This window comes from Oncorhynchus clarkii, chromosome 3, assembly GCF_045791955.1.
Source record: "Oncorhynchus clarkii lewisi isolate Uvic-CL-2024 chromosome 3, UVic_Ocla_1.0, whole genome shotgun sequence".
NCBI lineage: Eukaryota > Metazoa > Chordata > Actinopteri > Salmoniformes > Salmonidae > Oncorhynchus > Oncorhynchus clarkii.
In genome coordinates, this window is record NC_092149.1 from 54,154,493 (window position 1) to 54,167,928 (window position 13,436).

General features: G+C 41.6%; 1 protein-coding gene across 3 annotated transcripts in view; it reads left to right on the plus strand.

Moving 5' to 3' along the window:
* Positions 1-13,436, plus strand: part of LOC139397992 (myosin IIIB) — a 119,119-nt gene that overhangs the window by 28,950 nt on the left and 76,733 nt on the right. For all 3 annotated transcript variants that reach the window (XM_071144273.1, XM_071144272.1, XM_071144271.1), the window contains 13 exons: positions 3,322-3,406; positions 3,513-3,629; positions 3,732-3,836; positions 4,009-4,092; positions 4,294-4,496; positions 4,599-4,697; positions 4,817-4,931; positions 6,617-6,743; positions 6,911-7,121; positions 7,954-8,101; positions 10,056-10,209; positions 12,438-12,526; positions 12,684-12,813. In XM_071144273.1, the coding sequence (XP_071000374.1) occupies positions 3,322-3,406; positions 3,513-3,629; positions 3,732-3,836; positions 4,009-4,092; positions 4,294-4,496; positions 4,599-4,697; positions 4,817-4,931; positions 6,617-6,743; positions 6,911-7,121; positions 7,954-8,101; positions 10,056-10,209; positions 12,438-12,526; positions 12,684-12,813 (1,667 nt within the window). The remainder of the gene's footprint in view (positions 1-3,321; positions 3,407-3,512; positions 3,630-3,731; positions 3,837-4,008; positions 4,093-4,293; positions 4,497-4,598; positions 4,698-4,816; positions 4,932-6,616; positions 6,744-6,910; positions 7,122-7,953; positions 8,102-10,055; positions 10,210-12,437; positions 12,527-12,683; positions 12,814-13,436) is intronic.

The window sequence follows — 13,436 nt, forward strand, 5'->3', positions numbered from 1 at the left end:
GATGTGTTTTCTCACCAGTGGGTGGCAGGGTTTCATTTCCTTCAACTGTTGTGTCCAAACTAGTGTAACAGATATACTACGTGACCAAAAGTATGTGGACACCTGCGTCGAACATCTCGTTTCAAAATCATGGGCATTAATATGGAGTTGGTCCCCCCTTTGCTGCTATAACAGCCTCTACTCTTCTGAGAAGGCTTTCCACTAGATGTTGGAACATTGCTGCGGGGACTTGCTTCCATTCAGCCACAAGAGTATTAGTGAGGTCGGGCACTGATGTTGGGCGGTTAAGCATGGCTCGCAGTCGGCGTTCCAATTCATCCCATAGGTGTTCGATGGGTTTGAGTTCAGGGCTCTGTGCAGGCCAGTCAAGTTCTTCCACACCGATCTTGACATACCAGTTCTGTATGAACCTTGCTGGGTGCATGGGGGCATTGTCATGCTGAAACAGGAAAATGACTTCCCCAAACTGTTTCCTCATAGTTGAAAGCACAGAATCGTCTAGAATGTCATTGTATGCTGTAGCGTTAAGATTTCCCTTCACTGGAACTAAGGGGCCTAGCCTGAACCATGAAAAACAACCCCAGACCATTATTCCTCCACCACCAAACTTGACAGTTGGCACTATGCATTCAGGCAGATAGCATTCTCCTGGCATCCGCCAAATCCAGATTCGTCCGTCAGATTGCTAGATGGTGAAGTGTGATTCATCACGCCAGAGAACGCATTTCCACTGCTCCAGAGTCCAATGGCGGCGAGCTTTACACCACTGCAGCCAACTCTTGGCATTGCACATGGTGATCTTAGGCTTGTGTGCGGCTGCTTGACCATGGAAGCCCATTTTCTGAAGCACCCGACGAACAGTTATTGCCCTGACATTGCTTCCAGAGGCAGTTTGTAACTTGGTAGTGAGTGTTGCGCTGTGTGCTTCAGCACCCTGCAGTTCTGGGAGCTTGTGTGACCTACCACTTCGCGCCTGATCCGTTGTTGCTCCTAGACGTTTCCACTTCACAATAGCAGCACTTACAGTCGACCAGGGCAGCTCTATCAGGGCAGAAATTTTATGAACTGACGTTGAAAGTCACTGAATTCTTCAGTAAGGCCATTATACTGCCAATATTTGTCTATGGAGATTGCATGGCTGTGTGCTCAATTTTATACACCTGTCCTCAATGGGTGTGGCTGAAATATCCGAGTCCACTAGTTTGAAAGGGTGTCCACATACTTTTGTATATATAGTGTATGATGTGTAGCCGAAGTTATGAAAATGATGTGATTAAAGAGAAGTTAGTGGAGTGGAACTAATTTGATATGAGTGATTGTGCTGACTCAAAGTTAGATTAAGAAAAGCTTTTTATCCCAATGGATCTTTTAACAGTGTGACAACGAGGAGCATTTAGAACAGAGCAGCCCTCCACCCATATGATTAAACCAATGAGGGAATAAAACACTTTAGTCTCCGATTGATTTACTTGTGGAAAATGCTAACTGTTCAACCTTGCAGGTCGCATTATCACTGAATTAAGAATTTTGAATGATTTATAACTGGTATGCCATGAGCTTTTATTCAAAATCTGTTGTTTGTGATTGCAAAACTAATCTGTTTACCTTGTTATTTCCCCAATGATCTGTTTGTGGAATATTTTTCCATGTCCCTAAAGAAAAGAGCTAAGTGCACATGCCATTGAATGAGAGAGAGTCTTGATTCCATGTCAGGTGTGTGTGTTTACTCCAGTGTGTGTGTGTGGTGAGATGGGGATCTTATGTCCCTGTCCACAGTGAAAGTGCATAATGAGATTAGAGGCTTGAAGGAAAATGAACTGTGCTTTCCCAGTTTTAGTCACTGGTGCCAAAGATCAGCCAAAGATCAGCACAGTGCACAGACAGGAGACAGGCAGATTTAAGTAGGTGGAATGGTTTTACAACATGCATCATGCTCCGAAGTAAGAGAAGGTACAAGCTGAGGGCCTTTAATATTTTTCAGAAGGGATGTCTCTGGAGAAGAACGTGTTGAGGATTCCATACTACACAGTGCTCCATTGGCAGTTGTGACATTATGTTTCCCTGTTGAACTTCTGTAGGATTTCTACTCAGAATATTTGTGTTTATTATGGATCCAAGGCAGCAGCTACTCTTCCTGGGGTCCAGCAACATTAAGGCAGTCCTACAATTTAAAAAGCATTACAATACATTCATAACAGATCTCACAACACACTAAGTGTGTGCCCTCAGACCCCTACTCCACTACCACATATCTACAACACAAAATCCATGTGTATGTGTGTGTATGTTATCGTGTGTGTGTATGCATGTGTCTGTGCCTATGCTGTGATATGTAATCTTCCAAAATGGGAAATCATTGTTCACTCGTAGGATGGATTTACTATTATGTTATTCACTTCATATACACTGAGTGTACAAAACATTATGAACACCTTCCTAATATTGAGTTGCATCCCTTTTACCCTCAGAACAGCCTGATTCTTGATACACACGGGAAACTGTTGAGCGTGATAAACCCAGCAGCGTTGCAGTTCTTGAAACACTCAAACTGATGTGCCTGGCACCTACTACCATACCCCGTTCAAAGGCACTTAAATCTTTTGTCTTGTCATCCTCTGAATGACACACATACACAATCCATGTCTCAACTGTCTCAAAGCTTAAAAATACTTATTTAACCCGTCTCCTCCCCTTCATCTACACTGATTGAAGTGGATTTAACAAGTGACATCAATAAGGGATCATAGCTTTCACCTGGATTCACCTGGTCAGTCTATGTCATGGAAATGTTTTGTACACTCAGTGTATCTATTATTTATTATCATAGAATAGATACACTCTGTGACTCAGATGTTGGTCCATTTCATTGTTCATGTTAGGTTTGGTATCTGAACTTGACTGGAATTTCTGGGTGCAATATTTAAGTGGTGATAACTGTTATTTTAGAGCTTGATGTTCTTGACAAAAGTGCTGATTAATCTATTCGCTTACATGTGCACACACACACACACACACACACACCAACAAACAAACATCACCGCAATAGGCCCTTGGGGGTTTGCATAATCCCAATGAGGCAGTTGCCTCCATGCTGACCTCTGACCGGTAGGCCCCATTGTAGAGTGATGGGTCAAACGGAGATGAAGAGCAATCACAGCCTGTGATAATGGTGGAGATCTCCCTGGGGAACACCCTTATGGGCCAACTGGCAACCCATCTAGATGAATTGATTTTATATCCAGATTAGTATTAGTAATGTATCTGTATTCTTTCGTCACTGTAATGCTTTCTAACCCAGTATTATCTCCTTTACTCCAACAGGCATGAAAGAATCAATACTCGTAAAACACTCATAATAGAGACAAGTCCCGATGATGATCTGGTGAACCTGGAGTTTTTAGATGAGGTAAGATTTCATACTTTGACTTCGTTGTTGTTGGACTAGAGGATGGTATGTGAATAATGTAGGTATTGTACACAGTACCCACTGTATGTGTTCTTCTTCTCCGCAGGAGACCATCATCAAACACCTCTCGAAGAGATATGACGAGCTGCAGATATACACATACGTTGGAGACATCCTCATCGCTCTCAATCCTTTTCAAACTCTAAGCATCTACTCGCCACAGGTTTGTTTGCTACGGCAGTGCCATTGTGTGCCATAATTCCTCTTCACACCTCTGTAAAGACAGAACGGTATTGATATTCTAATGTGGGGTGTCTGTTCACAGTTCTCTAAGCTCTACCATGGGGTGAAGCGAGCAGACAATCCTCCCCACATCTTTGCTACTGCTGATGCAGCATACCAGGGCATGGTGACCTTCTGCAAAGACCAGGTACTTGAGGGGGGGTACACTTTGTGTGAGGAAGTCCTATTTAGTGATATGCCGGTTCATATGGATAATGTTATCATTGGCATTAAACAAAAACATTTTCTTGTTTAGAGATCTAGTGATGTGCTTGTTAAAAACATCCCGATGACAAAGTTGTTGTGTCCCTATATTTCAGTGCATCATCATCAGTGGAGAGAGTGGAGCTGGGAAGACAGAGAGTGCCCATCTGATTGTCCAGCATCTCACCTTTCTGGGAAAGGTACTGCTTGTTTACTAAAAAATCTGGTGCTGTCAGTCCATCATCATGTTCATAAATATTGAACCTCAGTGGAATTCATTATTGAATGGACAGACTGGACACTGATTGATTCAGTCCTACACATCTAGTTTGTGTTGTCTCTGGAGGGAGTTATGCCCCCACCCCCCCAAAATGTTTTTTTTTTTTTGACTGTGATCCCAGGCAAACAATCGGACGCTGCGGGAGAAGATCCTTCAGGTGAATCCCCTGGTGGAGGCGTTTGGCAACGCGTGCACGGCCATTAACGACAACTCCAGTCGCTTTGGGAAGTACCTGGAGATGAAGTTTACCCCCACCGGGGCTGTCATGGGGGCCAAGATCTCAGAGTACCTGCTGGAGAAGTCCAGGGTCATCAAACAGGCCACGTAAGAATGGAAAGATGTGCTAGGGATATTATTCATCACAACTGTTATCCTCAATTGAAGTTAACTGGCTAGATGGCTAACTGTTTCTCTTTATGCTCTTAGGGGAGAGAAAAACTTCCACATATTCTACTACATCTATGCCGGTCTGTATCACCAAGAGAAGCTGAAGAAGTACAGATTACCTGACAAGAAACCCCCCAGGTTAGCATTTCATCACTTTACTTGGCTTTGATTACTTAGCACCTCAAGCCAGACTGAATATAGTGAGTTATCACTTGACTAATGCAGAAACTGGCACTGAAAACTGTGTTTCTGTCTAGATATATTGAAAATCAACATGGCAAAGTGATGCAGGACATTGTCTCCAGTAAACTGTACAAGGAGCAGTTTGATGCCATTCAGGACTGTTTCCGCATCATTGGCTTCACTGACGAGGTAGGTACAGTTTCTCTGTTCGTTTAAAAGCAAATGTGTGAACATTATTTTTATTTGCCTTGTCTGAGAACATACAGTACCAGTCAAAAGTTTGGACACACCTACTCATTCAAGGGTCTTTATTTATTTTTTATATTTTCTACATTGTAGAATAATAGTGAAGACATCAAAACTATGAAATAACACAAATGGAATCATGTAGTAACCCAAAAAGTGTTAAACGCATCAAAATATATTTTAGATTTTTCAAAGGAGCCACCCTTTGCCTTGATGACAGCTTTGCACAATCTTGGCATTTTCTCAACCAGCTTCACCTGGAATGCTTCTCCAACATTCTTGAAGTAGTTCCTACATATGTTGAGCACTGCTTTTCCTTCACTCTGCGGTCCAACTCATCCCAAACCATCTCAATTGGGTTGAGGTCAGGTGATTGTGGAGGCCAGGTCATCTGATGCAGCACTCCATCACTCTCCTTTCTGGTCAAATAGGCCTTACACAGCCTGGAGGTGTGTTGGGACATTGTCCTGTTGAAAAACAAATGTTAGTCCCACTAAGCGCAAACCAGATGGGATGGTGTATCGCTGCAGAATGCTGTGGTTGCCATGCTTTTTAAGTGTGCCTTGAATTCTAAATAAATCACAGACAGTGTCACCAGCAAAGCACACCCACACCATCACACCTCCTCCTCCATGCATCACGGTGGGAACCACACATGTGGAGATCATCTGTTCACCTACTCTACGTCTCACAAAGACACAGCAGTTGGAACCAAACATCTCTAATTTGGACTCATCAGACCAAAGGACAGATTTCCACCGGTCTAATGTCCATTGCTTATGTTTCTTGGCCCAAGCTAGTCTCTTCTTATGGGTGTCCTTTAGTAGTGGTTTCTTTGAAGCAATTTGACAATGAAGGCCTGATTCATGCAGTCTCCTCTGAACAGTTGATGTGTCTGTTACTTGAACTCTGTGAATAATTTATTTGGGCTGCAATTTCTGAGGCTGGTAACTCTAATGAACTTATCGTCTATAGCAGAGGTAACTCTGGGTCTTCCTTTCCTGTGGCATCCTCATGAGAGCCAGTTTCATCATAGCGCTTGATGGTTTTTGCGACTGCAGAAACTAAGTTCTTGAAATGTTTCTGATTGACTGACCTTCATGTCTTAAAGTAATGATGGACTGTCGTTTCTCTTTGCTTATTTGAGCTGTTCTTGCCTTAATATGGACTTGGTCTTTTACCAAAAGAGGGCTATCTTCTGTATACCAACCCTACCTTGTCACAACACAACTGGCTCAAACACATTAAGAAGGAAAGAAATTCCTCAAATGAACTTTTAACAAGGCACACCTGTTAATTGAAATGCATTCCAGGTTACCTCATGAAACTGGTTGAGAGAATGCCAAGAGTGTGCAAAGCTGTCATCAAGGCAAAGGATGGCTACTTTGAAGAATCTAAAATATGAAATGTGTTTTGTTTAACACTTTTTTGGTTACTACATGATTCCATTTGTGTTATTTCATAGTTCTGATGTCTCCACTATTATTCTACAATGTAGAAAATATTAAAAATAAATAAAAACCCTTGAATGAGTAGGTGTGTCCAAACTTTTGACTGGTACTGTGTCTAAATATCCATAGCATTTCTTCACTCACTGTACACTGATTACTGTGCTTCTTTTTTAACAGGAGGTCAATTCTGTATACAGAATTCTCTGCGCCATTTTGAATACAGGAAATATTGAATTCACTGCCATTACTTCCCAACACCAGACTGATAAAAGTGAAGTGCCTAATGTTGAGGCCTTGGAAAATGGTAAGACAACTGTACTTCAGTATTATTAGCAAACACTATTTTTTCTTGTTCAGGAAAAAGAATTGATAGTAACATTCCCACCTCTTTTTGTATTTACACAATATGGCTGAATGGTTGTTTCCTTGCTACTCTGTGTGACTGTGACATGAACCTGCCCTGTCCCTCAGCTGCGGCCTTGCTCTGCATCGGCCCCGAGGAGCTCACGGAGGCCCTGACGTCCCACTGTGTGGTGACCCGTGGAGAGACAATCATCCGCACCAATACTGTAGACAAAGCCACCGATGTCCGGGACGCCATGTCCAAGGCTCTGTACGGACGCCTCTTCAGCTGGATAGTCAACCGAATAAATGCCCTCCTGCAGCCTGATATGAATATCTGGTAAGTGTAAGGTCTCTTTGTCTTTTGGTTGTTGCACTGTGCTTCACACTACCGTGTGTGTGGATGCTGCTGCATATTATCAAGCTCTAGTGACCTTTACGTCTGAGTAGAGAACCAAACACGTGGAGTAGAATAGCAATGGACATCACAAGACAAGAAAGGGAGAAAAATAAGTTGAGTAAATGTTTTATGCAGAGTTACGTGCTGAGGAAATAATATTCTGATGATTAAAGAGACTTCAGAGAGACTGTAAAGGTTTGCTCATTGATCCAAAAGAATTCCCTCATAAATGTGAGCGTGGACTGTCAGGGAGTCATCTTCTCTCTCTGAGCTGTATAGAACGCCCACAGGGTCTGTTTCCACTTCAGTCATCTGTACACTCTGTTATTGCCATTAATAACCTGTTAACCAAGACAAAAGGTGACCTCGAATGTCTTGTTAATGAAAGGGATTATGGGAAATGATGTCACTCGATCATAGCAATAAAAGTGAAATCACTCTGTGCGCATGTGTTGTAAGCTCTGTATCTAGTGTAGGCCTAAATGAAGTATTGTGTCGATCACAGTTAAATATCAATCTGTTTGTACAACCCTTGCCCAGCAATTAACAGTTTATGATTAACTGATCATAGTCAAGGATCTCTGAACTTTCAGCACTTTTGTTTAAAAGTTCATTAGGACTCCCCCGTAACAGTAGAATTAGCCATTCAGATCAAAATATTCTGTATTTGGGTTGGACTTGCTTCATCATTAAAGTTTCATAAGTCAATGTGGTTCACACAGTTCCACACAAGATGAACTTTGTTTGTCTGTCCTGGTTTTCCCCTTTGAAGTGTGGCAGAAAGTGGCATGAATGTGGGAATACTGGACATCTTTGGATTCGAGAACTTCAAGAAGAACTCCTTTGAGCAACTCTGCATCAACATTGCAAATGAACAGATTCAGTTTTACTTCAACCAACACATTTTTGCCCTGGAACAGGTGAGCCTGCAGATGGGGTGGCTCATGTTTTAGAGAATCTAGATGAATTGTTTCTGTAACTCCAGTAAGTCCATTAACAGTGACAATTGAAGGTGCTGAAAATGTCCTTTTGTTGTGTGTAGTACACGTTGACCATTTTTGTTGAGCATCATTTTGTATATTTAAAGTCGTGATATAGCATGCCGGCTTGTTCATCAATCACGGAGGAAGTGTCTCTTTATGAAACATTGTAATCCAGCGTTATCTTCTTTATAGCGTTTATATTATGTTTTTTTTATTTTAATTTTACCCCGTTTTCTCCCCAATTTCGTGGTATCCAATTGTTTAGTAGCTACTATCTTGTCTCATCGCTACAACTCCCGTACGGGCTCGGGAGAGACTGAAGGTTGAAAGTCATGCGTCCTCCGATACACAACCCAACCAAGCCGCACTGCTTCTTAACACAGCGCACATCCAACCCGGAAGCCATCCGCACCAATGTATCAGAGGAAACACCGTGCACCTGGCAACCTTGGTTAGCGCGCACTGCGCCCGGCCCGCCACAGGAGTCGCTGGTGCGCGATGAGACAAGGATATCCCTACTGGCCAACCCCTCCCTAACCCGGACGACGCTAGGCCAATTGTGCGTCGCCCCATGGCGACGCAGAGCCTGGGTGCGAACCCAGAGTCTCTGGTGGCACAGATGGCGCTGCAGTACAGCGCCCTTAACCACTGCGCCACCCGGGAGGCCCGTTTATATGATGTTAACATGAATGTTTTTCACCCTTACATACTAGAGATTATAACTTTTTGGGCAACCTGAGCAAATTCACATAGAAATCTGTGTTATAAATCTGTCATTCTCATTGAAAGCAAGTCTAAGAAGCGGTAGATCTGTTCTATGTGCGCTATTTGAATGCTTCCCATGCTTAAGTTTCATTTTTGCTTCTTTTGCTTTCGGTTTTGTTCACCAGCTTCAAACAGCTGAAAATACAATATTTTTGGATATGGAAAATATATTTAATAGCGGTTTAGATGGTACAATGATACTCTCTGTACGCTATACTTGCTTGTTTTGTCACATAAACTTAAATTAGGCGAGCTATTAGAATTTTAACAACCAGGAAATGGCAGAGCGATTTCTGCATAGTGCATCTTTAATTGATTTAATTAAGCTTTTTACCCTGGAGTGTGGGAGCTTTTCGTTTTCACTGACAACACTGTATAGACATTAATCAAGAGCACTTTTTGCTCTTGTGTCCTTTTGTCTTAATGTTGGCTCTTTAGCAATTCCTCTCAAGGGAATCAGAGAGAGTTGGTATTTATAAAGTGATCACTTTATTCAGTCTAATGAATAGAGAAGAACTGAACTATATTGGGGGCTGTGTTCTGAAACTGTCCTGTATATTTACTTTACCAAGGCTTAACTAGGCATACTTAATTCCTGGTTCTTAGCTAGGCAACTTTCCTGCATGATTTGTTACGTAGAAGTATTAGTTGCTTTCGATGTAGCGCTAGTGCTTAGCGGAAAAGGGATTTTTATAATGTGGAAATGGCTTCAATCCAGTGGTACACAGAAGCTGATTATTCCAAGTTAATGATTTAAACATGAGGACGGTTTAGATCCATTGGTTCCACTTTATTAGTAAAATATATATTTAAAATAACTTTTTGATCTAAATTAAGCAGATGCAATAATGTGATATGACTCTGGGTTATTTGCAAATGGAACTAAATTATGAATTAGTACGTGGCTCTATCTGTTATTTCAGAACAGTTCTGTATAATTTCAGCGACTGACTTCAGAAATCTTAACTGGAGTGTGTCTGCATCACAGTGGTGCTGTTGCTTTAAGGACTGTATTTAAATTAAATAAAAAACATGCACAAGTCCTATTTAGCCTAGATTGTTTAATTGGGTTATTTAGTGAAATCATTAACTGTGCAATGTTCTAAATTCTGTGTGTTTTAATTAGATGGAGTACCAGAGCGAGGGGGTGGATGCCAGCCTGGTGGAGTATGAGGACAACCGTCCTATCCTGGACATGTTCCTCCAGAAGCCCATGGGCCTGCTCTCTCTGCTGGATGAGGAGAGCCGCTTCCCTCAGGCCACCGACCAGACCCTAGTGGGTAAGACAAATCAAATCCATTTTTATTTGTCACATACACTGTTTACAATGGCTGTAGTCTAACTGTGAAATGCTTGTTTATGAGCCCTTCCCAGAAATGCAGTTAAAAAATTATTAAAAAATAATCATAAAAAGAAAAATAGTAACACATGAGGAATAAATTACACAAGAATGGATCTATATACAGTACCAGCACCAGATCAATGTGCCGAAAGAGGTATTTGAGGTAGATATGTACATGAAGGCAGGGTAAAGTGGCTAGCCATCAGGAGAGATAATAATAATAATAATAATAATAATAATAATAATAATAAGAGTTAAATTAAGAACAGAGTAGCAGCAGCAAATTATGAGTGTAAATGTGTGTGTTTTGTCAGTATGTGTGTGTCTGTTATGTGTGTGCATATGTAGTGTATGCAAATGTGTGTAGGTTTTATGTGAGTGTCAATGTAGTGTGAGTGTGTTTACAGGGTATATATACAGTTGAAGTCGGAAGTTTACATACACTTAAGTTGGAGTCATTAAAACTCGTTTTTCAACCACTCCATAAATTTCTTGTTAACAAACTATAGTTTTGGCGAGTCGGTTAGGACATCTACTTTGTGCATGACACAAGTAATTTTTCCAATAATTGTTTACAGACAGATTATTTCACTTATAATTCACTGTATCACATTTTCAGTGGGTCAGAAGTTTACATACACTAAGTTGACTGTGCCTTTAAACAGCTTGGAAAATTCTGATAGGCTAATTGACATCATTTGAGTCAATTGGAGGTGTACCTGTGGATGTATTTCAAGGCATACCTTCAAACTCAGTGCCTCTTTGCTTGGCATCATAGGAAAATCAAAAGAAATCAGCCAAGACCTCAGGAAAAAAATGGTAGACCTCGACAAGTCTGGTTCATCCTTGGGAGCAATTTCCAAACGCCTGAAGGTACCACGTACATCTGTACAAACAATAGTACGCAAGTATAAACACCATGGCACCACGCAGCCGTCATACCGCTCAGGAAGGAGACGCGTTCTGTCTCCTAGAGATGAACGTATTTTGGTGCAAAAAGTGCAAATCAATCCCAGAACAATAGCAAAGGACCTTGTGAAGATGCTGGAGGAAACAGGTACCTATATCCACAGTAAAACAAGTCCTATATCGACATAACCTGAAAGGCCACTCAGCAAGGAAGAAGCCACTGCTCCAAAACCGCCATAAAAAAAGCCAAACTATGGTTTGCAACTGCACATGGGGACAAAGATCGTACTTTTTGGAGAAATGTCCTCTGCTCTGATGAAACAAAAATATAAGTGTTTGGCCATAATGACCATCGTTATGTTTGGAGGAAAAAGGGGGAGGCTTGCAAGCCGAAGAACACCATCCCAACCGTGAAGCACGGGGGTGGCAGCATCATTTTGTCATGTCACATCATGTCACAAAATAGCTGGCATCATGAGGAAGGAAAATGATGTGGATAAATTGAAGCAACATCTCATCAGTCAGGAAGTTAAAGCTTGGTCGCAAATGGTTCTTTCAAATGGTCAGTGACCCCAAGCATACTTCCAAGTGGCTTAAGGACAACAAAGTCAAGGTATTGGAGTGGCCATCACAAAGCCCTGACCTCAATCTTATAGAAAATTTGTGGGCAGAACTGAAAAAGCATGTGAGAGCAAGGAGGCCTACAATCGTGACGCAGTTACACCAGCTCTGTCAGGAGGAATGGGCTAAAATTCACACAACGTATTGTGGGAAGCTTGTAGAAGGCGACCCGAAACATTTGACCCAAGTTAAACCATTTAAAGGCAATGCTACCAAATACTAATTGAGTGTATGTACACGTCTGACCCACTGGGATTGTGATGAAAGAAAGAAATGCTGAAATAAATAATTCTCTGTACTATTATTCTGACATTTCACATTCTTAAAATAAAGTGGTGATCCCAACTGACCTAAGACAGGTAATTTTTACTATGATTAAATGTCAGGAATTGTGAAAAACTGAGTTTAAATGTATTTGGCTAAGGTGTATGTAAACTTCCGACTTCAACTGTATATAGCCTTGTGAGACTATATATACACATGGCCTCACAAGCAGACCGATTCAAGTCCATGTGTGCTAAAACAACCAAAGTCTTAGAAAGAAGCCTTACATAGAATGATCTGCAAGTATCTATGTTGGATCAAGCAGTTTACATATATTTTTTATATTATCCACAAAATATGTTTTCTCTTCAGATAAATTTGAGGACAATCTCCGCTACAAGTACTTCTGGAGACCAAAACGTTTTGAGCTCTGCTTTGGAATTCAGCATTATGCTGGCAAGGTATAGATCACCGCAGTATGTATGGATCACCGCAGTATGGATCACCGCAGTATGTATGGATCAGTATGTTTCATTGCTGTTTGCCCACTGATACAGTTGGTTAGGACATATTTTGTCAGGTGTGGTTTGAGTTGACTGTCCCTGTGCTCTCACACAGGTGTTGTACAATGTGAACGGGTTTCTTGAGAAGAACCGAGACACACTCCCTGCAGACATTGTTGTGGTTCTGAGAACATCAGAGAACAAACTTCTGCAGCAGCTGTTTTCAAGTCCATTGACAAAAACAGGTAGGTGTCAAAGACTTGTGATAAAAGTGTTGTAGAATTCATTATCATCAGCAGTTTACTCCTTTGGACTGTTATTACACTACTGCCCCATATTCCACACAGGAACTTAGAAACTTCCCTTTTTTGTACAAACAACTAAGTCATCTTCACTCTGTTAACACTGTGGTAGAAAGTTATTGGGGAGCCGGTGTTGTGTGAGTGTGTGTTTGTTCCTAGGGTTCATGTCTCCATAAACATTCAGGTAAAAAAACATTTTTTTTAAAGACTCTCCGGACGCGACAGCGTCCTGGTCCTCCACTCAAATCCCCTCTCTCTCTCTGCGATCCGATACTGTGTGTGAATAAATCTCCAGTCTCCATTATCTCCTGAGAGGCTCAGCTCTCCATGGAGGGCTCTGTTTTTATTTTCACTAAGCTGTCCCGTTTGGTTTCCTGCTGCTTGCTGCTATCTACAGATTGTGCAGCAGAGGGATATTTTTGTGATAAGGTTTCCAAATACCCAGGAGATGAAGAAACGGTATTTAGAGAGCATAAAAGCAACTCTTCTTTCCAGTCTTTTCTGTGCAGTTAACTGAAGATGGTAATATCTTCGTCATTAGCCGTGGCTGGTGCCTGTGGTCACTT